Source organism: Silurus aristotelis, assembly GCF_946808225.1.
Source record: "Silurus aristotelis genome assembly, chromosome: 24".
NCBI classification, from domain to species: Eukaryota; Metazoa; Chordata; class Actinopteri; order Siluriformes; family Siluridae; genus Silurus; species Silurus aristotelis.
Window position 1 is genome coordinate 7,586,617 of NC_139597.1, and position 25,269 is coordinate 7,611,885.

At 38.9% G+C, this 25,269-nt stretch overlaps 4 protein-coding genes across 6 annotated transcripts in view; 3 read left to right on the forward strand and 1 right to left on the reverse strand.

Moving 5' to 3' along the window:
* The window catches only part of tmem178bb (transmembrane protein 178Bb), a 485,881-nt gene that overhangs the window by 143,362 nt on the left and 317,250 nt on the right, over positions 1-25,269 (forward strand). The window lies entirely within an intron of this gene.
* On the forward strand, positions 1,678-11,963 carry mkrn1 (makorin, ring finger protein, 1). Of its 2 annotated transcripts, none has more exons than XM_083528137.1 (8): positions 1,678-1,826; positions 2,915-3,043; positions 6,575-6,792; positions 8,405-8,616; positions 9,365-9,579; positions 9,678-9,788; positions 9,940-10,096; positions 11,660-11,963. In XM_083528137.1, exons 1-8 carry the CDS (start codon positions 1,741-1,743, stop codon positions 11,870-11,872), a joined length of 1,341 nt encoding a protein of 446 aa, XP_083384263.1. In that variant the 5' UTR covers positions 1,678-1,740; the 3' UTR covers positions 11,873-11,963. The 2 variants fall into 2 exon arrangements, with proteins under 2 accessions (XP_083384263.1, XP_083384264.1); XM_083528138.1 differs by having other exon boundaries at positions 8,408-8,616.
* Positions 13,547-14,991, forward strand: tmem121b (transmembrane protein 121B). The gene has a single exon (XM_083527736.1). It carries the CDS (start codon positions 13,689-13,691, stop codon positions 14,886-14,888), a length of 1,200 nt encoding a protein of 399 aa, XP_083383862.1. The 5' UTR covers positions 13,547-13,688; the 3' UTR covers positions 14,889-14,991.
* il17ra1a (interleukin 17 receptor A1a) lies at positions 18,749-25,231 on the reverse strand. 2 transcript variants are annotated; one of them, XM_083527734.1, is made up of 11 exons: positions 24,402-24,640; positions 23,908-23,929; positions 23,370-23,516; positions 22,898-23,022; positions 22,641-22,767; positions 22,374-22,421; positions 22,059-22,207; positions 21,811-21,885; positions 21,396-21,462; positions 21,163-21,285; positions 18,749-21,034 (listed from the first exon to the last, which is right to left on the reverse strand). In XM_083527734.1, exons 1-11 carry the CDS (start codon positions 24,501-24,503, stop codon positions 19,602-19,604), a joined length of 2,418 nt encoding a protein of 805 aa, XP_083383860.1. In that variant the 5' UTR covers positions 24,504-24,640; the 3' UTR covers positions 18,749-19,601. The 2 variants fall into 2 exon arrangements, with proteins under 2 accessions (XP_083383860.1, XP_083383861.1); XM_083527735.1 differs by lacking the exon at positions 23,908-23,929 and having other exon boundaries at positions 24,381-25,231.

Here is a 25,269-nt window from a genome sequence, read left to right on the forward strand (position 1 = left end):
GACTTGCCTGGAATGAACTTTAAATATACATTTAATTCTGATTTATGTTTGCTTTTGACAGCATGTATGTGTACACGAGGTGGCGCTAGTTGTATCCTGTGGTAGTGTGTCTCCTTATTTTTTTGCTTCCTCGGAAATTGTGTGGTGTCAGCATGTGGTGTAATGCCAACGTAAATGTGAAGTCAGTATAGGTCCAACTGTCAACGTATCCTTCACTGAAAAATCAAACATTATGTCTCAGATCATTTATTATTTGTTACTAACGAACTGTTTGTTTGACTGTATTTTTAACACCATCTAGCAGGTGTACAGTAACATAAGGAATTTCATGTCCTTTGATTGGATGGTCAGAGAGCGCCGTAGTCAGAGCTCGCAAACCTCATCTATAGCAAACTGCACTAGCTCAAATATATATGTGTACACCTAATATCTGTTTTTTTATCCCACAATGGCTGACAGAGAACAAAAGATTTATTTGTTTTGCAGATACACATACGAGGATATTTAAATAAGATTTTTTTAAGAAAAGCTGGACGTCGTGGGTCAGCCAAAACAGTTCAACAATTGTTAAGCTTTTTCATGAACCATTTATACCTTTGCATTTTCTTCCTAGTAGAATTTGCACATAATCAAACAATTTGCCTTTATTGCAACTCTCAGTAAAAAAAACTGTAATGCACATAATAAATGCACAAAAATGCACTAAAACCTGGGGCCATTCTATGAGGGGCCATTAATATTGATGCTTCTGCTAGAGATGATGTATGTGGGTGGCACAGCTGTGGCTGCAGTGAAACAAGACTTGGTGAATTGTGTTTGTTGGGTTTCTTGCTGTAGTAATGCCATTCATTCTCACTGCATGAGATACCTGTCTGTAAATAACAGTGCTCTGTTATACTGCGTTTCTGTATAATATTGATGGTTTTTATAACCATGGTAGCATAATGATGGTATTAATTTAGTTAAATTCAGCTTTATTTGGATAGCACTTTTAACAATCAATATCAAAACCATCAAAACTAGACTTAAAAGGGAACCCATACTCATCTGGGTGGCACTGAATGCCCATTCATTAGTTCCATCATTGTTGAAGTGTGGTTCAGTGATGATCGCTTAAATGCAAATCCACTGTTCGTGAAAATAAATCAGTGTAACAGGCTGTTGAAATTAATTACAGTCCAAATCCATCATTATAGTTCTTGCATTGCTCACTTCATTGAAGTGTATTAAGATGTGACTTGATTCAGGTAGGACAACACCGAAGGCTTAGGTGTGCAGGGGAGGTGGTGGTTAAGACATTGGAATTTAATCTGAAGGTTGTGAGTTTAAATCCAAGCCATACTAAGTTATCACTCCTGTGTCCCTGAGCGTGTTACCCCTGTAGCTGCTCAGTTGTCTGAATGAGATAAATGGAAGTCACTCTGGATAAGGGTGTCTGCCAAATGTCATAAATGTATAAAATGCACAATAATAAATGACACACGACCTCTAACTGTTTACAGGAATGATGAAAATGTAGGTAAAAATTATCACTGAACACATTACAAACAAACACGTAATGTGTTTTCATTTGACTTTTGCAGTCAGGCTCGACAGGCTATTAGTGTGATATCGCTCGCGCGCCCCCTAGTGGAGTTCCGAAAAAAAGTGAATCTTCGGGGGTTTTTCCGGAAATAGCCGAAGCGACTCTCGGGCACCGCCGGAAGATCCGGGTGTTGCTGGCCTTCAACATAAACAGCAATGGCGGAGGCAGCATCGGTGGCGGCGGCGTCTATCGCGGCTCCGGCGATAGCGACGGGAGGCTGGACGAAACACGTTACCTGCAGGTTAGTCCGGGTCACCGAGAACGCGGGGTTAGACCGTGTTTTTAAACGGTCGTTGTAGGTTATTTTATATGTGGACCAGAGCTGAAGGACGCCAGTGAGTTCCTGCTTTAAAGCGGTGACTGTAAATGCAGCGAACTGTGTTTGTTGTGATACTCGATAGCGAGCGACGCTCTGAGAGTAAACAAGACTTAGCCGGTCTGACTTTACCAATACAACCACTTCTTTGAGGCTAATTTGGACGGAAATACATTTGAAAACAACTGACTTTCACTATCAGTTTGACATGTAAAGAAAGCCTGGTGTGGTGGTCGGCGTCAGTTCCTTTCTCTGAACTGCCTGACCCTTTGCTAAGTTTCTTACAGCCGCCATTGTTACACATCCCAGACAACAATGGACACAACGAGGTTTAAAGAGAATTGGCAGATCTTTTAAAGTGAGTAGGGAAACATCGAGTTACACAAGTACGCTAAAAATCCAGCAGCCATCACTGAATAGTTACGGATTTGTTTGTAGTGTATTCATCATTAGAAGTAGATACATGTGTTTATCAAAACCCACTCACCTGTATGCTTGTTTCCATTTAAATCCTATCAATTCAACCTGGAGACCTTCTTTCATTTCTATCCTGAAGCACGTTTGGATCTAGTCATACATCATTGCAGTATCATTGTCACCTTGAAGATATTTCTGGTGCTTGACTCTGATTGAATGGATTTGTCCCATTCCACATTGTAAAACAGAGATGAATTGTGCAATGTTTCAGCAAGACAATGGGAGGACAATTAAAACGCCAAACTGGTTTGTTTGGGGCAGATTTTGCTTCCGCAGACAAAAAAAAAAAGAAATGATTCTTGAGATCTTGCAAGGCAAATTAGTACGAATGAACTCTGTATAACTATTTTGAATTATTCTCGTTTAAAAGCCATATTGGATTATGTGAGACTCAGGCTACAGATAGTAATTCTGTACACACATTTTTCATATCATTAGTAGTCACACTGAAAATACCGTTTTTGCGTCTCTCTCTGTGATAAAAGCGTGTTTGGTATGGCGTTATCTTAACCGCCGTGTCTCTGTTTTATTTTAAGGTATTTCATGCACGGCCTTTGCAAAGAAGGGGACAACTGCCGATACTCGCATGACCAAAGCAGCAGCAAACCAGCCATGATCTGCAAATTCTTCCAGAAAGGATGCTGCGCGTTTGGAGACCGATGCAGGTGGGAGCGGATTTGGATCATATATGTTCGGTGTAGTAGTACTAGATCTGGACTGCTACATGTATATTTTAGCGTGTCCCTTTTTTCTGAATTGTATCATTATTTTGTAGAAATGGTAAACACAAGTCACTGAAAAGAGAGAAAATCCTTTTGTTTCCCTGGTGTTTTTTTTTTTTAGGGTTTTTTTTTACGTCTCAGTCAATGACATCGATAGAAAGATTAATGGATATACAGACGTCAGTTTTTAGTCTCAGCATTTATTTCAAGGATAAGCGTCCTGTCCTAGAAAACCTTTACATTGGGGTTCATGAAGCAGGGATAGAGGTTTTAAACTCCATATTATGAAACCTACTTTATTTAACATTTTGGTTTTTAGAGCTATGAGGCAGTTTGTCTGGACACTTCTGTTGTACAGGTTTAATTCAAAATAGTCTGTCTATATTGCCGTCTGATGCGTTCTGTCAGTAGAATAAGGGCGTCTGCTAAATGCCATAAATGAATGTGGTTTAAATAAATATCTAAAAATGTCAGTACACATTAGCCTACTTGAAGTAGGTAAATTCTATGTAGGATCGGTGGAAGTAACTTTACAAATAAAATGCAAAAAGTCGGATATCTGCTACTCTTTATGCTTCTCTAAGTGCTCCTGCTGCAAATGTAAGTTGGTGCATGTTATTATTTTTATTTTTTGGATGAGTGTTTAGTCCCCATGATGCCTTTTTATATCTTCAACAGTTTTGACCTTGGTCAACAACATGGTGCTTCGATACACTGTAGACTGTTTATCATTAAAAGTCAACTCGACCATGGTGAGCTGAATGAACGTTCAACAAATTCACCTGACAGTAGATTTGCTTAAACCTGGTATGCTGGAAATAAATTTTGCAAATAGATCTCGTGACATGACCGCATTATATCCGAGCGTATAGTTGGAGTGTGAGAATAAAGCTACCCAGACAGTGTTGGTTTTGTGTGTGCGTGGTATCTGTCTGCGGTCAAGTGCATCCCCATAGTAACTGCTGCAGCGAGGGAATGCTTTTGTGCTCGGCAGCTTGCTCGGTGACAGCGTCACTGGACGTTAACCCATTCTCTTTCTTGCTCACACGCTTGCTCCACCTCCTCCTCCTTCTTGAGGTCTTGGAGTTTGTGTTTTGGCTGTGTGCAGTGGGCAGTGTCTGGATGCATGTGACGAGGCTTTGTTGTCATGGTAGGAGGGCAGGCATTTCTCCAGCAGACTGTGTGTGACTCGCATGTACTGGGAGAGAGGGTTCATGGAAACCTTGCAGGCATTGATTCATTATGGATGGGAGTCTGCTTTGTTTTGTTGGCTCGTCTCCTTTCTTTTTGTGTGCCGCCCCCTCCTGCTTCTAATCCCTGGGGACCAGACAAAGCAGAGCATACTGCAGTCTGCATCACGATTACATAACCTCGACATGTTAACTCATCCATTCCGTCTCTGTTTATGATCCTGCTGTTGGGTTCGCACAGTTCAACACCACCCCGATGCGGTAGCTTTTAATACCACGGTCACTTATTTTTACACTCCCTTCAGCTAGCGTTACATAAAAAATTAAAAGGAAATGTTTTTGTTGGTTAGCTAATGGTCTTGTAGCTGTCGGCATTCTCATTTCATAATGTCCGTTTCCCTTAGTCTACATACGTTTTATTGTTGCACAAGAAAGCACTTGTGCATGTGTGGCAACAGCTTTCTAGGGATGCATGCACTCCTTTTTCTTCAAAGCTGAGCATGTTGTTTGTAGTTTTCAGCCCTGGACCCCCATTTAGTCCAAGTTTCTAATAGAGATTTTGCACTGAACAACACAAACCCAATCTCAAGGCTGTGTAAATAATGGACCATCCCCCTTACAAATGGTTTATCTGTAGGTTAATGTGTGGTGACACATTAACTGTGTCTCTTGTTCGATTTGAACTCGATAGGAAAAAATGTTTTGCTGGAAGACTTTATTCTTTAGTGAATGAAGGAGACTGTAGTAACTGTACACATCACAGCGAGATATGCTATGTAGATGTTTAATAATAATTCAGGATAAAACGGGAAGATGTGCATCTGTAGCTGAATCTTGAGTGTGTATTTTGTTCTGTACATAAAAAGGATTGCATTTGGTACACGTGCCAAAACAAAAGCCCTCTATCGATAAATTTCGGTGCGTTTGCGTGTACCAATACACCCCTAGTTTAGGATAAAATAATTGCTGCACTTTATTCCTAATAAATCCAGTTATTAATTTTCTTCCTGTGAATTTTTTTTATTTATTTATTTTATTTTTTTAAGCTTTTTCACTCTGTTTATTGACATTTTTTTTTGTAATTAAAATGAACACAAAGGAAGTAATAGTTAGCTGAATAAAGCCTTCTGGTGGTTTAATATTCACCAATCTGCATCATTTCATTAAATTAAGGATTTATCTGGCAACAGAAAAAACTAAATTGTCTCCTGTGTGCAGAGCTGTTGCTTATAATTGCGTTATGTAACCTGTTAAACGTTGCATTATTCAATCAGTCTGTAGGAAAAACCAAACTAAAGGCACATTTGTGCTTCTGTGTTGAAGCGTGTGAATATCTGATGGGGGTTCTGAGTAAGTGAAGACACAGCGTTGTGTTATGGGTTGTGTGAGTTGCCTGGCATGTGGTGCTATATTAAGCACAGAAACCTCCAGAAATTGATGCTGATGCGATGGAGAAAATGTCAAGCTCCTGCACTGAAAAGGGTCTGGATGCATATTTAATACATACGGGCGATTGCAGTAGCTAAAACAACTCCTGAGTTTCTGCTCGCTCAAATATTGTTGACAAAAAAATGTTTTTTTGGTAATCTTGGATTTGAATGATTTCTTCTTTTCTGTATTGTCTTTTTATGTAATTCATGTTCACAGATATTCTGTAACTACAGTGTGCTTGGCTGAGATTTGTGTAGTGGTTGTGATCTCAGCTGTTTTACACTGATCACTAATGGAAACTGTTCTCTCTGAGGCAGTGCAGTATGGCGTGCTCCCTGGCAAACAAGGATGCAGTTGAGGCAAACTTTTAAGTGCGACACAGCCGATCGCATCGCCACCTCACTGCTTTAGGGTCCCATCCATTTTTTAAGTTCTGGATGTTTCTGGGTCTTTCTGTCCCACCTCTCCGAAACTTGCCTCATTCTCACTATCTCGAGGACTGGCTCTGAATCCACTGCATATCAAACCAAATCAAAGTGTTTACTGAAGATAAATGAGTGCTTTTTTCATACCTACTTTTTCCAATGGCAATTTTCTTTTTTTACCAAGAAAACAAAGTTCATTAGATAAAAGGATGTGACAATTAACACCTGAAATCGCTTCCTTTTCTTCATCAGTTCTTATATGATCAGCACATATAGTAACAGAAGTCCTTGTGTTTAGTTTATTAATGTAAACCCCTGACAAACGTGTTTTCCAATCATGTGATTGAGATCTTGTTCTTCGTGTCATATTTCATGTTAGTTTAAGACGTTCAAACTGCAGCTTGATGTTTACTTAATATTTGTTATAGGTATGAACACACCAAACCAGCCAAGCAAGAGGACCTCCCTGGACCCATGCCCTCTGAGCTGCTTCCCGCTGCCCCCCTCTCCCTTGCTGGTGACTCTGGGTCCATGCCCAGTGGGCCAGCTGGCACGTCCAAAGCCCAGGAAAGGCCCCACAGCTCTGGGGGAGTGGACTGGGTCAATGCTGCTGAGTTTGTGCCAGGCCAGCCCTACTGCGGAAGAGGTGAGTTGATGCATGTTGGTGGTCTTTGCAGAGACAAGTCGTATATGTATAGTCCACTCTGCAACAAAGATTAGGGCATTCACACAACATCCGAAACGAAACTAGAAGAAATAGATGAGCTTGTACACTTATGAAAGTAGAGAACGTTCTTTTTATAAAAAGGATGCAGGGATGTGTACTCTACCCTTGTTCTCATAGTTTGAATTTAGCTTTCCTATTCACATGAGGATTATTTCTGGGACTTTCTGATTCACCATTATACCAGCGTAGCTGCAGATGACTGTGAGGTCGAAATTTTAATACATTTTCCCTTAAATTTAAAATAGCTGTGACCACAATCTATTATCCTGATTTAGTCCAGTGAAAGTGTCCCAACTTTTAATGGAACAGGAAAAAAAACTGTTATGCTGTGCTGGTATTATCACTTACTGATTTATTACGGATTAAAATGTTTTATTAGGTCATGGTGGAAAAATAACTTTGAATAAGGCTGTGTGTTATTCAAAAGAAGCAGGAGAAATAAGTCAGACCTTTTTATGAGAGCTACAAATTCACTAATTGGCTCCCCTGTGTTTTTATCTCTCTCTCTCTTTCTCTCTCTATATCTCTATAAATATAAAATACACACATGCTGGTAGGGCTAATAAATCATACCCTTTTTACTGCTTTGAGCAACTGCACCAGGGAAGCTGATGCTGTGTTCAGGAGTCGTACCTGAAATTTGCCTAAATATTTCAGTTTCTAAAGCATTAAAAAGATCACTCCGAATAGAACTCTAGTTCCTTTCTTCACACGCCACATGAGTTGCCTTTCTCTTGCTAAGCACAGGGTGATTTAGCACTTGTGTATGTCGCTCTGGATAAGGGCGTCTGCTAAATGCCACAAATGTAAATTAATTTTTTTAAATAAAAATTACAGAAGCCTTACTGTTAGATTTGTCACTACATAAACTGTTACTGCCATCGTTTTATTGTGCTGTCTCTGGCCTCTCATTGATTTGGTTTTGACCCGTGCGTCTCTGGCTCAGCCTAGGTTTAAGTGGTGACTGCAAGTTGTGGGTCATGTGATTTGAATAACTGTTTACTGATTGATGGTTACATTGTGTGTTGTACAATGACAAATCTATATTCTATTTATTTTACTTAATCTAAGAGACTGTCCTGGTCTTGGGGGAACTTGTACATTTTTTCCTTTTATCATGGGACACACTGTGTCCATCATTTATCCCTCCTTTCACACTAGGATATGCAAATGCATGTTGAAGCAATTTCTAAGGGAGAAACAACTCCTTATATGGATACTTGTTCCCAAGACCTGTTGAGGATTATAACATCATTTAAAAAGAATGCTTCATGTGGTATAAGAAGTCGGGATAAGACATCTTTGAAATGTGGCATTATTGGATTATATTCTACTACAGGGTAGCTTTTGGTTTCAGGCTGCATCACTCCTTTCTTCTCCACTGTTGATCAAGACTCCTTTTATTTGCGTTTAGAATTGTACTGTTCAAATCGAATCATCATAGCGCTTTATATTCTAGATGTTTACCAGACCAAAAAATAATCATCCTGCATTTGAACTGAACTTTCTCCTCCTTTCCTTGCACTCACAGCAGATCCTGATGATCCGGGGCCTTTAATCGAGGACGAGTATGAAAAGGAACAAACCAACAAGGAGCTGAAGAAGCAGCTGTGCCCGTACGCAGCTGTTGGCGAGTGTCGCTATGGCCTCAACTGCGCCTATCTGCACGGTGACGTGTGCGACATGTGTGGCCTACAGGCGCTCCATCCGTCCGACACTGCTCAACGCTCGCAGCACATCAGAGTGAGTTTTTCTTTTTTCCTTTTCCTATTTAAACTTTATACATTTTACCTAGAACGCTTTCTATACTGTTATGTGATAAGCAATGGTAGAGTGTGGTGTGTGTTTTTTTTCTTTTGTTTTTGTTTTTTTTTTCCTCCCCCCTCCTCCTCTGCAGTCCATGTTGCATATGCAAGATACAGGGAATATTCAGTTTTAGAAAACATACCTTTAGGTGTACAAATTGGTATGTTGGGAGCCTGATAGAACCAGAAAAAGCAATACACCTCGACTTGACAAGACTTCACTTGACATTTTGTTAACAATCTTCATTATCTATGTATATTTTAAAAGTAATGCGGCTGATGCAAAGTCAGGTGGTTTTATCAGTGTGCATGTCTGCTCGGGGACAGTTGGCAGAATCAATCAAAAGCATAACTAGCCAGACAAGTATAGTTTGGTGCAAAGTAGTCATTAAACACCCCTGCTAGCAAAACCTGCAGTCGTCTTACTGTTATGCGAAGATGGAATGATAAGAGCATTTGAATATCCTTCATCCAATGTTAGGACAGAAATTCATAGCCTGGAACCCAAATATTTGCTTGATTTTTGTCAAGGGTAAAAACACTGTTTTCTTAATTGTTACTTTGTCTATATGAATTGCTCTTTAAATGCTTAGAGACTGGCTATTTAGCTGATGAGTATGATTTCTAAGCACTAATGAACACCCTTTAGGTCAGGTTAAAGTGTGCTGTGCTGTTGTGCGTGACAGGCGTGCATTGAGGCCCACGAGAAGGACATGGAGATCTCGTTCGCCATCCAGCGCAGTAAGGACATGATGTGCGGCGTCTGCATGGAAGTGGTGTTTGAGAAGGCTAATCCCAGCGAGCGTCGATTTGGCATCCTCTCCAACTGCAACCACTGCTACTGTCTTAAATGCATTCGCAAGTGGAGGAGCGCCAAGCAGTTTGAGAGCAAGATCATAAAGTAAGTTTACCAATGAAAAGTACAGTTTCTGCTGATGCATATTATTGCTGTGTAATTAATATCCAGTCCTGCACTCCCTTTCTTATTCCTGTTTTCAGGTCCTGCCCAGAGTGTCGAATTACGTCCAACTTTGTCATCCCAAGTGAATACTGGGTGGAGGATAAGGAGGAAAAGCAGAATCTCATTCAGAAGTACAAGGATGGCATGGGGTACAGAGTTTTAAAATATATTTATAAGCTAACGGGAGCCAAATGATAACAAGGAATATAATGCGGTCACACTTTAATTTTGTTTGTGGTGATTTTATTTAATAAAGTTAGCCATTTTTGGAATATAAAGCTGATTTCTGTTCGTCCTCAGGAGTAAACCCTGTCGATATTTTGATGAGGGCCGTGGAACCTGTCCATTTGGAGCTAATTGCTTTTACAAGCATGCTTTCCCTGACGGACGTCTCGAGGAACCTCAGCCTCAGTCCCAAAACCAGCGAAGGCAAAATGGCTCGAACGCAAGAAACAGGGTAAGTGGTCCTCAACCTTTTTTTTTTATAATTATACCCCTGTTTTAACATTGAACATATTGAATGACTTCCATGTCCCAGTCAGTTGTATAAAATTTTCTTGAATTGGCAATTAGGAGAGCGTATTTGAAGGATGCAACCGTCGCTCGTATTTTTTCATGTTCAGCGCTAGTCATAGCATCTGGAGTCTATTTCTGGGTTCTATTTGACTTTTTTTTTTTTTTTTTATATAAACACTAAAGAAAAAACCTCTGGGTTTACCAACCATCTATGGGTGTTTGGTGCGCTGATGCTTCCCTCATTTGCATGGCTTTATTCTTTTTTTTTTTCGCTTGTCTCTCACCACAGATTACACACTCAATTCTTTTCTTGTCCATTGCTTCAATCAAACCGAAGATAACTGTCCAAATAAGACCTTGTATTATTTTTAGTGCATTCATTTTTACCTTAATATGGCGTTTTGCCATATTTACTCTTTGCTGTGTCTTTTATTTATTGATTTTATTTATTTATTTATTTATTTAAAGCTACGTCTGTATGTTTCCACTCTTGCAATAAGATGCAAAAAATTATTGATGTTACAGAAATATCATCTTTTCATATATGAATTATATTTAAAATATTCAGAATCGAATTATTCATCGTGCTGTTAAGTAAATTAATTAATCAAAAAAAGTGTGCTCTTGAGGATCTTTAGCGACCCCTAGTTGGGAACCAGTGCAATGTAGAAGAAATTGCAAAAAAAGAAATTCTTCCAACAATTGGTGTCTTTTTGTTTTGAGCCCAAATTAAGGCTCCTTAATTCACCCACTCTAGCAGAACAAATCAAGCAACATTTTCAGCGAGTAAGAACACTCTTTAAATAGTGCAGTGTTTGTCTATGTGGTTAGGATAGTTTTAGATGTGCCGAAGCACAAATGTTCAAAGTGTCCTAAATCGTTCTGTTATCTCAGTATTATCTTTTCTCTCTTTTATCGACCGGCTTTATATATTTTCCTAAACTGACAGGCAAACTATAGCATACACACCAAATTGCTTCTTTTTTCCCCAATGGTAATCTCTTTCTGGATAATTGTGCCAGTTTTTAGGAATTATAACTTTGCAATGGGAAAATATTATTGCTTTTTTTTTTTCCCCCCTATCTTGATTAGCATCTGCCTCGCTGCTGGAGGCATCAGAACACAATCTTATCTTATGCTGTCTGCTTTTAGACCAGTGAGGAAAATATTCTCTGATGGATGCATTGAGTCCTCACTGTTAGTGTATAAGCAATCATTTTTTGCATTTAGGTTGTTTTAAGTCAACGTTTCTATATAAATAAACTATGGATTTGTATGGATTTACTTTTATAAGATTTAATGAAACAGACTTTAGCACTACTATTTCCTGCTCTTCTGTATTTACAATAAATTCCTTAAGAACAGAATAGCTGACACAATGGGAACCTGCCATGATCCTGTGAACAGCCTTATAAAGTGAAATAATGTGACTTCATTTAAATAAATGAGAATGAATTTAATTGTTGCGAAACATGTCATGTAATGTTTTGACACTATTTCACAGGGCTCGAGGCGCACACCACTCTGGGATCTGTTCGACGAGCGGGAAAGCAGCGACTCCTTGGATAACGATGATGAGGAGATGGTAACATTTGAGCTGAGCGAGATGCTCCTTATGCTCCTGGCAGCAGGAACCGACGATGACGTCACAGACTCCGAAGATGAGTGGGACTTATTTCACGAGGAGCTGGACGATTACTATGAGCTGTACCTATAGCACCCCATCGTTACTCCCTCCTTTCCCCCTCACCCTCACTAACCTTCCCTGCCACCATCAATTACTCCTCTCCCCCTTCCCCTTACTAGAATCTAGACTGTGTGAGTGATGGACAGTAGCTTATATTTCTCCCTGTGTTGTGGCAGTGCCTTTCAGCAGGCCGTTAAACTTATGAATTCAGTTCAAAGTAAAATGAATTATTATTATATATATATATATATATATATATATATATATATATATATATATATATATATATATATATATATATATATATATATATATATATATATATATATATATATATAATCTCTATAGAAAAATTTAATATTAAAAAATTAGAAACAGGGCTGTGCACCCATGCTAAACCCTTTCTAGAAATCTCCTCAGTTCTGTGTTTGTGTACATTATGTACAAAAAAAGAAGAAAAAAAAGAAAAACAGAAAAAAGGACAACGTTTAAAAAAACAAAGACACTAAGTTATACGTGTAAAAATTGGAATGATATTGCTAATAAATCTTAATGATTTTATTCTGAAGTCTAGGTTTGACTTATCTACCCAGGTATAGTCTTGGTTAAACGGGACTCTGAGCATACAGCAGCTTTATAAGACTTTACTGTAACTGGTGGTGGCTGTGATGCTTTTCTGGAATATTCTCTTCTCATGCACTGATTCTGGGGTGATGGTGGTGGTGAGCTTCCTTGATGTCAAATGCACACATGCACTCTTAACGTTTATAAAACAACTCGTCACTGAACATTGTTCTTTCTGTCTCTCTTTCTCCGTCTTTCTTGCTTTTTCACTCTCTCTCTCTCTCTCTCTCTCTCTCTCTCTCTCTCTCTCTCTCTCTCTCTCTCTCTCTCTCTCTCTCTCTCTCTCTCTCTTCTCTATCTCTAAATCTCTCTAATTGGCCTAGTCAGGTCAGTTTTTAACCTACCTGAAGTGTACAGGTTATAATCACCTGTGGTATCAAATACAGTCTCTCCTAAGTACTGAGTGTAATTGGACTCCCGAAAGCAGACTTAAATGCATTCAAATACGAAGCCGAGTGTTTCATCACTTTAACTGTCTAGTAATTGTAGGTTTGTTTTTGCTTCAGTATTGCATATTAAGCTCGGCTGTCAGTAGCCAATCCACAAAACACCCAGTTGTTATTCGGTTCTTGTTGAACTTTAATTAAAATTGCATATGTTTATACTGATATGTGCTTGTTTTCTATGGTCCAAAACCATCCAACATAACTTGAAAATTAAAGTTTATTATCACAGTATTAATGCAGTATTGTCTCTTTTTTTTTTTTTTTTTTTGATGTTTAGATGATGTGTATTCACAGATTTAAGGCTGAAGCATCATAAATACACACATTATCATGGTAAGTTTTCTAGCGTAATGAAACCTACTGCAAAGTTTCATATCAGCATATCTGCTTTATTGGTCTTGTAAAACAGTAAATTGCCACATTAAATGACTAATCAATCATATTTCTTGTCCAATGATAGGTGTAGGGGTGTATTTATTTATATATATATATAATATATATATATATATACACATACACATACACACACACACTCTTTTATACTACTTTTGGTAATTAGTTAATAAAAAAAAAAAAAGCAGAATCTGGTATCATTTGAGAAGATGCTCAAATGTGGAGCACAGGCCTAAAAAAACGCTAAGATTCCTCTATGGAAGCGCGCGCAGTCCATTCCAATGCGCTCCATAACGGGATTTCTGCGCCAATCTGAGCGATTGTGACTGCGCAGGCCGGAGACGAGAGAGACGGACAATAAGGCAGAATAGGGCAGGTGTACGATGCTCGCGGACATCCGTAAGGCGAACTCCGTGGCCAGCTGTGTACGAGCCGAAGCGGCGATCTACCCGGACTCCCCCGTGTCCTCGGCACCGGAGAACGGCCAGCTTCTCCTCCGCAGCGGCGCGTGCACGCAGGCCACGGGCACGAGCGCGTCCAGCGCCAACGCGGACCGAGGCAGCACGGACACCAGCGCCTCCGCAGCGGCCCGCGCCATGACCTCCGGCTGCGAATTCGCACCGTCCGCGCCGCCATTCGTCCCGCGTTCGGCTAAGAACCTATTCTACAAAGTGCTGTGCTTCGCCTTTCTAGTGCTGCAGGGCGGCATCCTGGACTTCTACCTCATCGCGTTCACCGACCTGTACTGGTGCTCCTGGATAGCCACGGACCTCGTGGTGGTCTCTGGCTGGGCCATCTTCTTCGTTCGCAACGCTCGGAGCAAGCGCGAGCGCGCGTGCGGCTTCCGCCAGAAGAGCTCGCTCTTCGGCTGCCACCTGGGCGAGTTCGCGTTCGCGCACCTCGCGTGGCTCGTCTACGTGATCGCGTGCGCGCCCAAGGTGGCGCTCGTGCTGCAGACGTCCATCCTGGAGCTGGTGGCGCGCGAGGTTCCGCTGGGCGCCGCTGGTTTCGAGGCCACCGCGCTGCTCGCCGCGCCTCTGCTCTTCTGCCTCGTCAACTCGCTGGTCGAGGACCCGCACGGCGCGCCGCGCTACCACTCGCAGGGCTGCTTCGTGAGCACGTGCGTCGACGTGCTGGACAGTTTCACGCTCGTGGATGCTCTGCTTGTCCGGAATGAGGTCCCCGGCAACGCGTACTACCTGCGGTACGGCGTGATGGCGGCGTACTTCGTGGCGCTGGCCGTGCCCGTGCTGTGGCTTTACGAGCTCTCCGCCGCCTCGCGGATGCGCTGCCGCTGGATGTGCGCGCGCTTCCTCAGCGGCGTGCTCCTCGACGCGCCCCTGCTCGCGGTCAGGTGCCTGCTCGTGCTCCTCTACGACGCGCCCGTGTCGCTTTTTATGTTCAAGAACGTCTTTTTCTTGGCGTGCAAGTGCCTGGAGCTGGTGGAGCAGTGCGCCAGCCTGAGGAGTGTGCGCAGGCTGGCGCGCGGCGGAGACCCTTCCCAGTTCTCCCACTGCGTCTCGGAGAACGACATGTGCCCGCGCGGCTACGTTAACACACTGGCTGTGAACACGCAGCCCTAAATGCTGCGGAAAATCACCTGCCACGCGCATTCACAAGAACTCACCGTACTAACCAGCCTTACGAAAACGCCGTCGCGAGACCAACATCCTCAACAGGTGCTGCAACCAAACACATCGACGTGCCAGTGGGGGGCAGAATCTCAAATGACTCCTAATGTCTATGTGCTATGAGTGTTTATAGGGTCTGAAATAACGTCTTTCACACTTCCTAATGCGTCATGATACACACCAGGGTCTGTAGCTCACAGAAGGGAGGAATTTGAGTTCAAATGTTAGCAGTAGTGAGTGAGCTTGGCATTGACACTGGTCCTCAAGCTCCTAACCAGGGAGGGTTTCTAAATCACATCATCCCATGCAAGGAAAACTGCCTCCTGAAACACATGAAGTTTTCTCATAATTTCAGTATTAGAATGAAAGTCGAAGATTTTGCAATATTGTCGTTTTGACATGTTAATGAAAGAAAAAGTTTAACAAACAAACCAAATTTAATCCTAAATCGTTTACATAATTGAAAATCATGTTCAGGATGATTTTTTTCCTTTGTTGATATAAGCTAAGCTGATAATTTCTTATGCACAACCCTAAGTGTTCAGAATCACTGGCATTTTCTAATGTTCTCAAGTGTAGCATTGAAAGTCCTCTCTAACAATGGTCTCTAACTGGCTAACACGTTTTGTCTCGAAGCCTCAAATACACGTCCACTCCTCTGTAAGTTGCAGACAGATTCTACTTGTACCCATGTCATATAAACATGAGATTGGATGTTGTTTAATATCGGATTGTCTGATGTACAGTACAGAAAATCTATTTAAAAAGAAATGGAGAATATTTGCTTTTGAATATTTTGAACTTTGTGACATACAATTTTAAAACAAACTCTTAGAGGTCTACAGGATATTTTCGAGGGCTTCTTTGGAGTATTTACAAACCTGCTGGTCTCCTGGGATTTTCACACGTGACAGTTTCATCTTACACAGCATCTGGTTGATTAGAGAAGCCGCAGGAATTCGGACAGATTTGTTTTAATTGCCAGGTGCGAGCTCATGCAATCACTCTTTACAACTGTTTTGAGCTGAAAAGCATATCAGCATGAGCAAACATGTAGCATGAGCCACAACAGAAGAAGGTCACGTTGTGTTTCTTTCCTGTCAGCCAAGAACTTTTAAGTCTATCATAGGGAAAGAAGCACCAAAAGTGTAGATTAGGAGGGAAAAAAAAATAAATCACAAAATGTTTTTATATATGCGATATATTTTTTATGTGCAAATGTCAACCCAGTTGCCCTCTTTATAGTTGGTTTTACCATTGTATGTCAAACAGTTTGAATAATAAACCAAGTCTTAAAAATTAATACTAAATATAAAATATTACTCTACACCATAAAATACAATGGTGGTTTATAATTGCAGCCACTTGACTGCAACCTTTATTTATATATATATATATATATATATATATATATATATATATATATATATATATATATATATATATAAAATTAAATTCCTTTTGAATCTAATATCAAGCAAACTTTATATCATAAGACAACAAAGCTCTATTATGATCCAAATCCGACTCCTCTTTCCCCGGCTTCACCAGTTGTAAACCGTGTGTGGTGTGTTTATGATCCCGATGGTCATTAATGATGCGTGAATCATGGTGTTTTTGATTTGCACTTGTATCATGAGGCACTTTAATGAAACTATAGAAAATATATTAATATCAATAATGTAACTTTACACATGTGCTGCCAGAAAGCATAAAATGCATCTATTACCGACACGACACTACTGACAGGGTAGTATGTGCTGTAGCTACACTAGCTACAGGCTAATGCTTAATAACACAAGTAGCTCAATCTCTTTATTTCGTATGTTAAAATATGAATTTCCTCTTTTTTTCATAACAGTTAAGGCAAAACACTACAGGTGAATAGGATTTTGTATTTCTTTTGTAAGTTTTTGCTATGAATTATTACCATTATTTGTCAATTAAAAGTTTTTTCAGAAATGTAAATTTTTGTATGCAAATTAGGCATCTATAGTAACATATGCATAATGTGGCATACTAATTAAAGCCTTAATGAACTAAATATTTATTAAAAATGTGGAGAAACTTCATTTTTACTGAACAGTTTGTTTAATCAAGCAAAAACCATGCATTTATAAATTAATTTATTTTTATTGTTGCCATTTTCAAATGTACAAATTCTAACATAAATCCAACAATACTTTAGTATTTTTTTGGATTTATTTCTCTGTAAAAATCCTTCTAATTTAAACTGGCAAGTTTTAAAAATGATTTTACGTTTCCATTCTAGTCATTACAGTCTAGAAGTTTACATAGCATTTATCAAATACAGATAATGTGCACAAAAACAGTGAATTTAACAAATAATTAATTTTTAAATAATTATTGTATATTTTTTATTTAAAAAAAAATGTGTAACTTGACTGTTGCCCAAATAGTCTTTTCTACCTGTAGTGTGTTGCTTTAAGAATTTGAATCAGTCTTAAACTGTAAAATCTCTGCGTACTGGTGGAAAACGAACAATTTCTCAATATATCAATGTTACATCATAGACAGGTTCTTTCTGGAAAAAAGAAGATATAAAACATGTATTGACCAATTTATTATGTAATAATAAAAAAGGTACAAAAAAAATAACTGAAGAGCTGGCAAAGGTGATTAACTGTTTGCTCTGTGTTTAGGGAGCTGACCAGCTGATCAGTTCAGGCTGAATAATGTGTATTGAAGAAAAGAAAGCAGGTTGAGCATGTATTGACGAGCCACCGCAGGACAGACAGTCAAACAGGATCACATGTTTTGAAAACCGAGCTAAGCAATGAAGTTATACATACCTCACATTTTGTCTCAAAAGCACTAACTCGTGAAAAAAGTGTCGGTAATAGGTGCCATGCAATTAGTGGTTTATTTTATATACTACAAATATATTAACATTTAATCGCTATCATTTAACTAATGTGATGTAGATATTGTGTCCCACTTGTTGAGCGGTTCAGACACATTGGATGTATTTAAATGCACTTGTGAAAAGCTGTAAACTTGTTAAGGACTTGGTGTATGTTTCAAGTTAACATAATAATGTATGCTTTTTAATGCAAATTGTCAGTGGAGGATATGTTATGGCCCATAGATGTGGAGAAAGTACTGCATTTATTGAGTATGGGCTGGGAATGATTGCTAATACATTTGGTTATATTCGCATACCTGGTAACACTAGCCACAAATATAGGAAATATTTAGCCCATTTTTGACCTCGTTACGGTAACGGCTTCCCATTAGTCTCCACTCAGAGCTATGCTACCTCTCTGCGTAACTTCCAAATGCTGACAACATACAAAATGTTAAGTTCAAGATGTATCAAAATAGGTCAGAGGCAGGAAATATGAGTAGGTCTGATGTAACAAATGGAAAACCCCATGCTTTCAAGTTTTTTCCACAGTTCTCAAATACGTTGCTTTAAAAACCTGTTCGGCTATCCTAGCGCTTCGATTAGATCTGAACAACAAGCATTTAAATGACACGGAAGTGTATTAGCTGCATAAAGAGCGATTGTATCTTTAATTATCACGAACAGGTAGAAGGGGAAAGCAAAGTCAAAGATGCAGGCCGATAGTGCATTATCAAAAATGGGATTTGTTGAGCCTCACCATGCAGTGTGAATATGTTTATAATACAAAATGTTTGAAATGTTTGTCAGAAAAAAACAACAAGCATGTACAGTTATCATACCGACTTCTACTCGAGCATACACCAACAATTGTTGTACAGAAGCCTCTCTGAAGAGTTTGTATGGGTCTTGTTTTGCACTATTAAATTCTCACATCACCTTAATATAAAATGACAGAATTTTATTTGCAAATCTGGAGTAATTAATCAACCATAGAAAACGGTCATTTTGTTTGTTTACAGTAAAATTCCACAAAAAAAAGCACACAACAAAGACAACCAAAGAATGCAGTTTTTCATTTGCAGATAGTAATATAAAGTACAATATTAGTATTACATTCAAAGCCCCATCTGATGGAGTCATTAATGTGATTATAATAATCTACCTGTGAGAAGACTAAGAAACAATTCATCTTCATACATATTTGTTTTTACATGAAAAGTTGTTTATAGTGCAATGCATGCGATGGTAACAAAAAAAAAAAAATTATAATAATAATTCAATATATTGTAAATTACAGCTTGTAGAGTCCCTGTGATAAAAAACACATTTAACAAAAAGGTTATGTGCAATATTAAATGTAAAACCTGTTTAAATGGAAATCTGTGAACAGATTTGTCCATCTGTCTGTTAAAATGTGTTATCAGAAATGTTACACGATTATCAAATTATAAAATTCATGTAAGCAAATAACAGTTCACAGGTTTCAGATAATTGTCACTTGGTGCATATAATTATACAATAAAACACATCTCCTACAGAATATGTGGAATTACATTGATTTCCTGTTGACAACATGAGAACATAAAAAAACAACTAAACCCTAGTAGGTGAATTGGCTATGCTAAATTGCTCGTAGCTGTGAATGTGTGTACGTGGCACTCGGTGATGGACTGGCACTAGGCTGCATTCCTGCTTCACACCCATTGTTCGTGAAAAAAGATGCACCAAATATAATCCATGGCTTTTATAAATGGACTGAATGTAGGGTGTACTTGTAGTCTACGGTCACATTAATATCAACTCTCCATTGTCTCTGTGCAGAAACCGGATGAGATGGGACTGTTTAGGTATAGGGCTTCCTGCAGTTTAGCTAATGCAGTAAGAGAGGATGGGGGAGGCTCCTCCCTTACCATGGAGTCTCTTGAACTGTATCCTTGATCTGACCATCTCGATTGTCTCTGACCTGAAGCCTCTTCCACCTGACTCTCATCTATCTCCATTGGCTGGGATAATGGCATATCCCAAGATGACTGGAACTCATCATCCACTGAAGGTGGAGGAGCTGTAATGTCAAAGGATACTAGCGACACTTGGAGATTTAACAGCTTCTTCAGGGCCTCCTCTTTATCAATAGCAGGAAATTCCTCTAGAGGTGGCCCTCTGTTCACAAATACCTCATTCTTACTTGATGGTAAAGGTTCATGTATTGCAGGTTCCACTAAAATGCAGGGATGGTCCTCTAAATCTGCAGGGCACACTCCAGCTTTGTGGATACCAAATGAAGCTTCCACAGCTGGATGGAGGGAATATACCTGATGTGCTGGTTGGATATGTAGAACAGAAGGCTCCTCGAATTTCTGGTTAAGGTTTGGTATTTCAGTGGACCATACACTATGGGTCTGGTCCATTTGGTGAATCTCCACCTCACATGTGCATACAGAGGGTCCATTGTTGAGCACAGGCTCACACACAAGAACCGGTGTGGAACAACCCTTAAGAAAAGGGCTGCTCTCATCTACTGGAACCTCATCTTCACTGTTTAAGCACTCTTTCTCAAACCAGTCTGGATTCTCTAACTGGTAAGCCTGGAAGGCTTCAATGGCATCCCTCAAAGCTTTGCCTGATGGGCAGTCGATATACTCATCAATACCAAGTCCCTTGATTGTGTGCACCCTCCCCTTCTGATATTTCTCCAGTTCCAGAATACGAAAGAAAAGCTCTTCAAAGTGCTTCATTAACTTGTATTTGACTGCTACATCAAACATGGAAGGCACGTCATTTGTGTCACTTATATCCTCAAAATAGGCTACCATGTACTTGTCATAAGAGGCGGGCCGCTGCATGTCTGGTGTAATGAGCTGCAGGGCGAGTGTCAGCATGTCCCCCATTGGCGAGCAAACATCTTCACGTAAGAGGACTCGAGGCTCACCACACATGGCCCCCCACTTTGCCTGCACTCCTCGTGAGCAGAGGACCAGCACTTTGCCAGAGGATTTCTCTATACGACGCATCTGTAATTCTGTCCATTGCAAGCGGCCCATGGCTCCAACAGAGGCCGTGTCCAGGAGGTCCAAGTAAACCTCCGTACCGCATTTTGCCCTCAGGAAGGCACAGAGCTTCAGTACTATGTCAGTGTATTTTGGATGGTCTCTTGAGTAGAAGATCAACACGGAATGCTCAACATCTGGAAGATCTGGAGTAGGGAGCTCAGTTGGGTTTATTGCTGGACCTGTGATCCAAAATATAATTGTAAATTTTTTTCATTTTATTAACAGTTAAAACATTTTGTTCACATAAAGCAATTTTTTTAAAGCCAGTTTCTATATTTTAAAAATGAAAAGATGCTATATTGCTTACTTTTCCGATGCTTCCTGTATTGCAAACAAATGCCACAAATGGCACAAAGACCACAGAGTAGGATAAACAACCCTGTAAACGCCTTCCACAAATCATCTGCAACTTTGGATGGCTTTGGTGGGTCTGTTGAGAAAAATTAACATGACCATCACAGCCGGAATAGATTCAACTGCTTATTCTAGCAATGGCAAATGTAAGAATAAAGTAAACTGCATGATTTTATCATTTCATACCTGGACATATATTAAAAAACTTATTCTTTCGTAAGCAGTCATGTCCACACTTAAAGAAGGGCTGGATCTACATGTGGAGGCATTACATGTATCAGAAACATTATACAACTGCATTATGCAGATTTTACACACACACACACACACACACACACACACACACACACACACACTATATATATATATATATATATATATATATATATATATATATATATATATATATATATATATATATATATATAACAAAGTATATAATATTACTATTATAATATATATCGCTATTGTCATTGTGATATTGAAAAATCACACCATCATAACTTGGGCACCATCTATACAAACATACATACATACATATAATGAAAAAATGAGATTATATACAGTTTAAATGCAGTACTGAAAAAAATTAGAAACATACCTCCACATTGAAACCGCAGCAGGTGTGTGGCCAGGATTCAAGATTAAATGTGGCATTGAGGGATGAACCGTTTTCCTGTAAAAAAAAAAAGATCCATAAAAAAATTTACCTTAAAAAAGTTGACATCATTAAGTGTTATCACTTTACTGCTCTTTGCCTTCTATCCAATTTTTATCTTATCCAAAAGACACCAATTTCAAAATATATGTTAATAATTATGATGCAAATTGTCTCATTTAATTCTTTACCTTACTGAGAGCTGTGGTTTCTTTATGTTCTTTACACTTCACATGTACTTTATACTTTTCAGAATGCTCATCAGTGTTGAAGGTAACAAATAACGTCTTGTTCTGAGGCCCGGACCTCACCAGGGAAATATTGGGATTCCAGTTTTCTCCTGTGGCATAAGGAGATCAGTAATTATTACATTGATAGGCAGTGATGTGGGGATATTAAGTGTAACAAATCAGTGTAATAAATTAAAAAATTACAAAATAAAATGAAGGTACACATGCATGTGAGATTTTGTTTTCTTAATGCAAAAAAGTCAGATGTTTACTCGCCCCTTTCAATACAGATTCGAGTCGGCTGCATTTCAGGACTTTTACAACCTGTTGTAAGAGATGCATTTATTGCAGCATTCAAAACAAAATTTTAGTTAAATTTGGGCAAAACTTTTACATTTATGGCATTTGGCAGATGCCTGTATCCAGAGTGACTTACAACTATTTATACAACTGAGTACTGAAAGGTTAAGGGCCTTGCTGAAGGGCCCAATGGTGACAACTTGGCAGTGTTGGTATTTAATTTTTTTTTTTGCAGTAACTTACCTGAAACCTGGATAGTTTGGTTAACGTTGTAAGTGGTGTGGGCTAAGTTTGGTTTGGGGAGGTTAGAAACCGACACCAAATATGTCCCACCTGGATCAACAGCCACTTTGTCCAGAGAAAAAGACCACTGAAATTAAAATTGCCACATTAGAGATTTAACAGTAATAATAACAACAACAACAATAATAATAATAATAATAATAATAATAATAGATAAAGGCCTTTAGGTATAAAGAATGTGTTGTTAAACCTCTTACCTGTTCACCTGCTGGATTTCTCATTGCCTCAATCTTGTTTTTAAGTATGTAATGGACACAGAAGTGCTCACCGCTGCCCTGCTTTGTTATTTGAAACTCAGTTCCATTAATGTATTTAATGCTTGCTGAAAGAAACAGATATGTTACAAGATAAAGTCTACTTTAAAACAAGACTTTAAAACCAACAGAAAAGTATGTAGATTAGACAAGGTTGTCAATTATGGACTATGTTTTTTTTCTTTCTTTTCAACACAATATATCAGTAATTACACTGCATGCAACAATCATTTAAAAACAATCATGTACATTTATTAATATGCTAAAAATGTATATTGTCAAAAATGTACAGGAAATGTAGGCAAACTTTATGTGCCATTGGCTGAAAGAAGACAGAAGTCCATATAGTTTAGCAGGAAGCCCCTTATCGAGTGCCCTCCCACATAAGCACAGTGTGCTGAATTCACATACTAACCGTCATCCATTGCTTTCCATTCTGCCACAATTACAGGCACCAAGTCTCTGTTCTCATCCATCCTGACATCTACACGAACCTTCAGATCCACTGGACCGGATGGAGTCCAAGGCTGAGGGGTCATCCATTCTTTATATATACAGTTATCTGGTGGGGTTGGACAGAGGATGACCTCATAAGGAAAACTGCTGCAGGATTCTGAATATTTTGTATGAACTTCATATTGTTAGTTTTGAACATGAGTGGAAATTTTAACAATAATGCAACACTAATGACTAATAAAAAGGAACAATAAAAAGGAATAATAATTATATATATATATATATATATATATATATATATATATATATATATATATATATATATATATATATATATACACATATACACATACACATATATTATTATGTAATAATATTGTTATTACAAAAAAAACCTTCTGTCTATTATTATTAGAATTATTATTGAAGGTTATTTTTTAGGATTTTGTGTGTGTGTGTGTGTGTGTGTGTGTGTGTGTTTGTGTATACACACTTACTAATACGAATTGTGCACGGCACCTTTAAAAAAGAAGAAACAAAATAAAACAACCCATTTAAGACCAGTAAACACTACAATATAGGTTATACGTGTGTACATAAAAAAACAAAACAAAACAAAACAAAAAACACCAGGGGGAAAAAAAAGTAAAAGTAAAAAAAGGGAAAAAAAAGTAAAAGTAAAAAATAATAATAATAAAAAAAAAATACAAATAAGAAAGTAATAAAAAAAACTGTACATATCAGAAAAAAAAAAATAGGAATCAAAAAGTTTCAACAAAAACAAATAACTCCAAAAAAAAAAAAAAATAAAAAATCAGAAAAAATGAAATGAGGTCGAGGGATAAAGACGGTCTGCATTCATCAGAAAACATGTTCACCTCATTGTAATCATTTTGTAAACACTATAAGACCTAAATCGTCCTGAAATGCTCTTTCTGAAGCTTGTGATGAATATGTTTTTATATTTGACTGAAAACTGGTGTTTACTCACAGCTTGCTCGCAGGTCAGGGAGGAGATGTTCACCACGCGTAGACTTGAAACCCCCGAGAAACAGAGGAACAACACAGCAGCTGTTACACACTTCAGAGTCATGGTGATCTCATGGTAGACCAACAATTCTGTAATTATCTGTATGTATTATCAAATTCGGGTCTCAAGCTGTTTTTCGTTTAGTGCGTGTGTGTGTGTGTGTGTGTGTGGAAGAGACAAATACACCAAACTTCCTGGTGTTTATGTAAATATGTCTGCACCTGCCTTTACTGGAAAGACCTGCCCACCTTTTCTTAGAAGACCTGAAAACGGAAGTAGGCGATGTTTTTATTTTTGTATTGTACCTGCCCTGCCATTTTCTTTATAACATTCACTCTTTTTTACAATTAATAAAATAAACCATTGTTTTTAAACAAAACCAAAGAATATCTTGGTTGTTCTACCGTTCATAGAGGTACAGTCTCACTTGTATGTATAAACAGCATGAGAATACAGTATAACCAAGTCACTGGGTAACTTCCAAATCACTACCTGCTCCCTATAGAAGTGCACTACAAGGACTACAGAATGGCAGCCCGCACACCCTACAAAGTACACTAGCGCGTTACCTACAAAGCCGTTTAGAAACGGCCCGCCTACAAGGCGTTCGAGCAGTGGTGAACTAATTACAGCCTGTGGGCCACATCCGGCCTGTTAGGCTGTTTAATCCGTCCTGTTGAGCTGTTTAATCCGTCCTGTTGAGTTGTTTAATCCGTCCTGTTGAGTTGTTTAATCCGTCCTGCTGGGCTGTTTAATCCAACACGTTGGATTAAACATACATTTCTTGCAATACATTGCGTTTCCAGTTGAGTCCACTAGATGGCTCCAA

What these genes read in the sequence shown, in the direction of transcription:
- mkrn1 (XM_083528137.1), top strand. Translation starts at nt 1,741, where the DNA reads ATGGCGGAGGCAGCATCGGTGGCGGCGGCGTCTATCGCGGCTCCGGCG. An exon ending in GCGTTTGGAGACCGATGCAG is followed by an intron (nt 3,044 to 6,574) that starts GTGGGAGCGGAT and finishes TATTTGTTATAG; the next exon opens with GTATGAACACACCAAACCAG. An exon ending in TTTGAGAGCAAGATCATAAA is followed by an intron (nt 9,580 to 9,677) that starts GTAAGTTTACCA and finishes TCCTGTTTTCAG; the next exon opens with GTCCTGCCCAGAGTGTCGAA.
- tmem121b (XM_083527736.1), top strand. Translation starts at nt 13,689, where the DNA reads ATGCTCGCGGACATCCGTAAGGCGAACTCCGTGGCCAGCTGTGTACGA.
- il17ra1a (XM_083527734.1), bottom strand. Translation starts at nt 24,503, where the DNA reads ATGACTCTGAAGTGTGTAACAGCTGCTGTGTTGTTCCTCTGTTTCTCG. An exon ending in ATGGAAAGCAATGGATGACG is followed by an intron (nt 23,023 to 23,369) that starts GTTAGTATGTGA and finishes TGTTTCTTTCAG; the next exon opens with CAAGCATTAAATACATTAAT. An exon ending in ATACAGGAAGCATCGGAAAA is followed by an intron (nt 21,035 to 21,162) that starts GTAAGCAATATA and finishes TTTGGATCACAG; the next exon opens with GTCCAGCAATAAACCCAACT.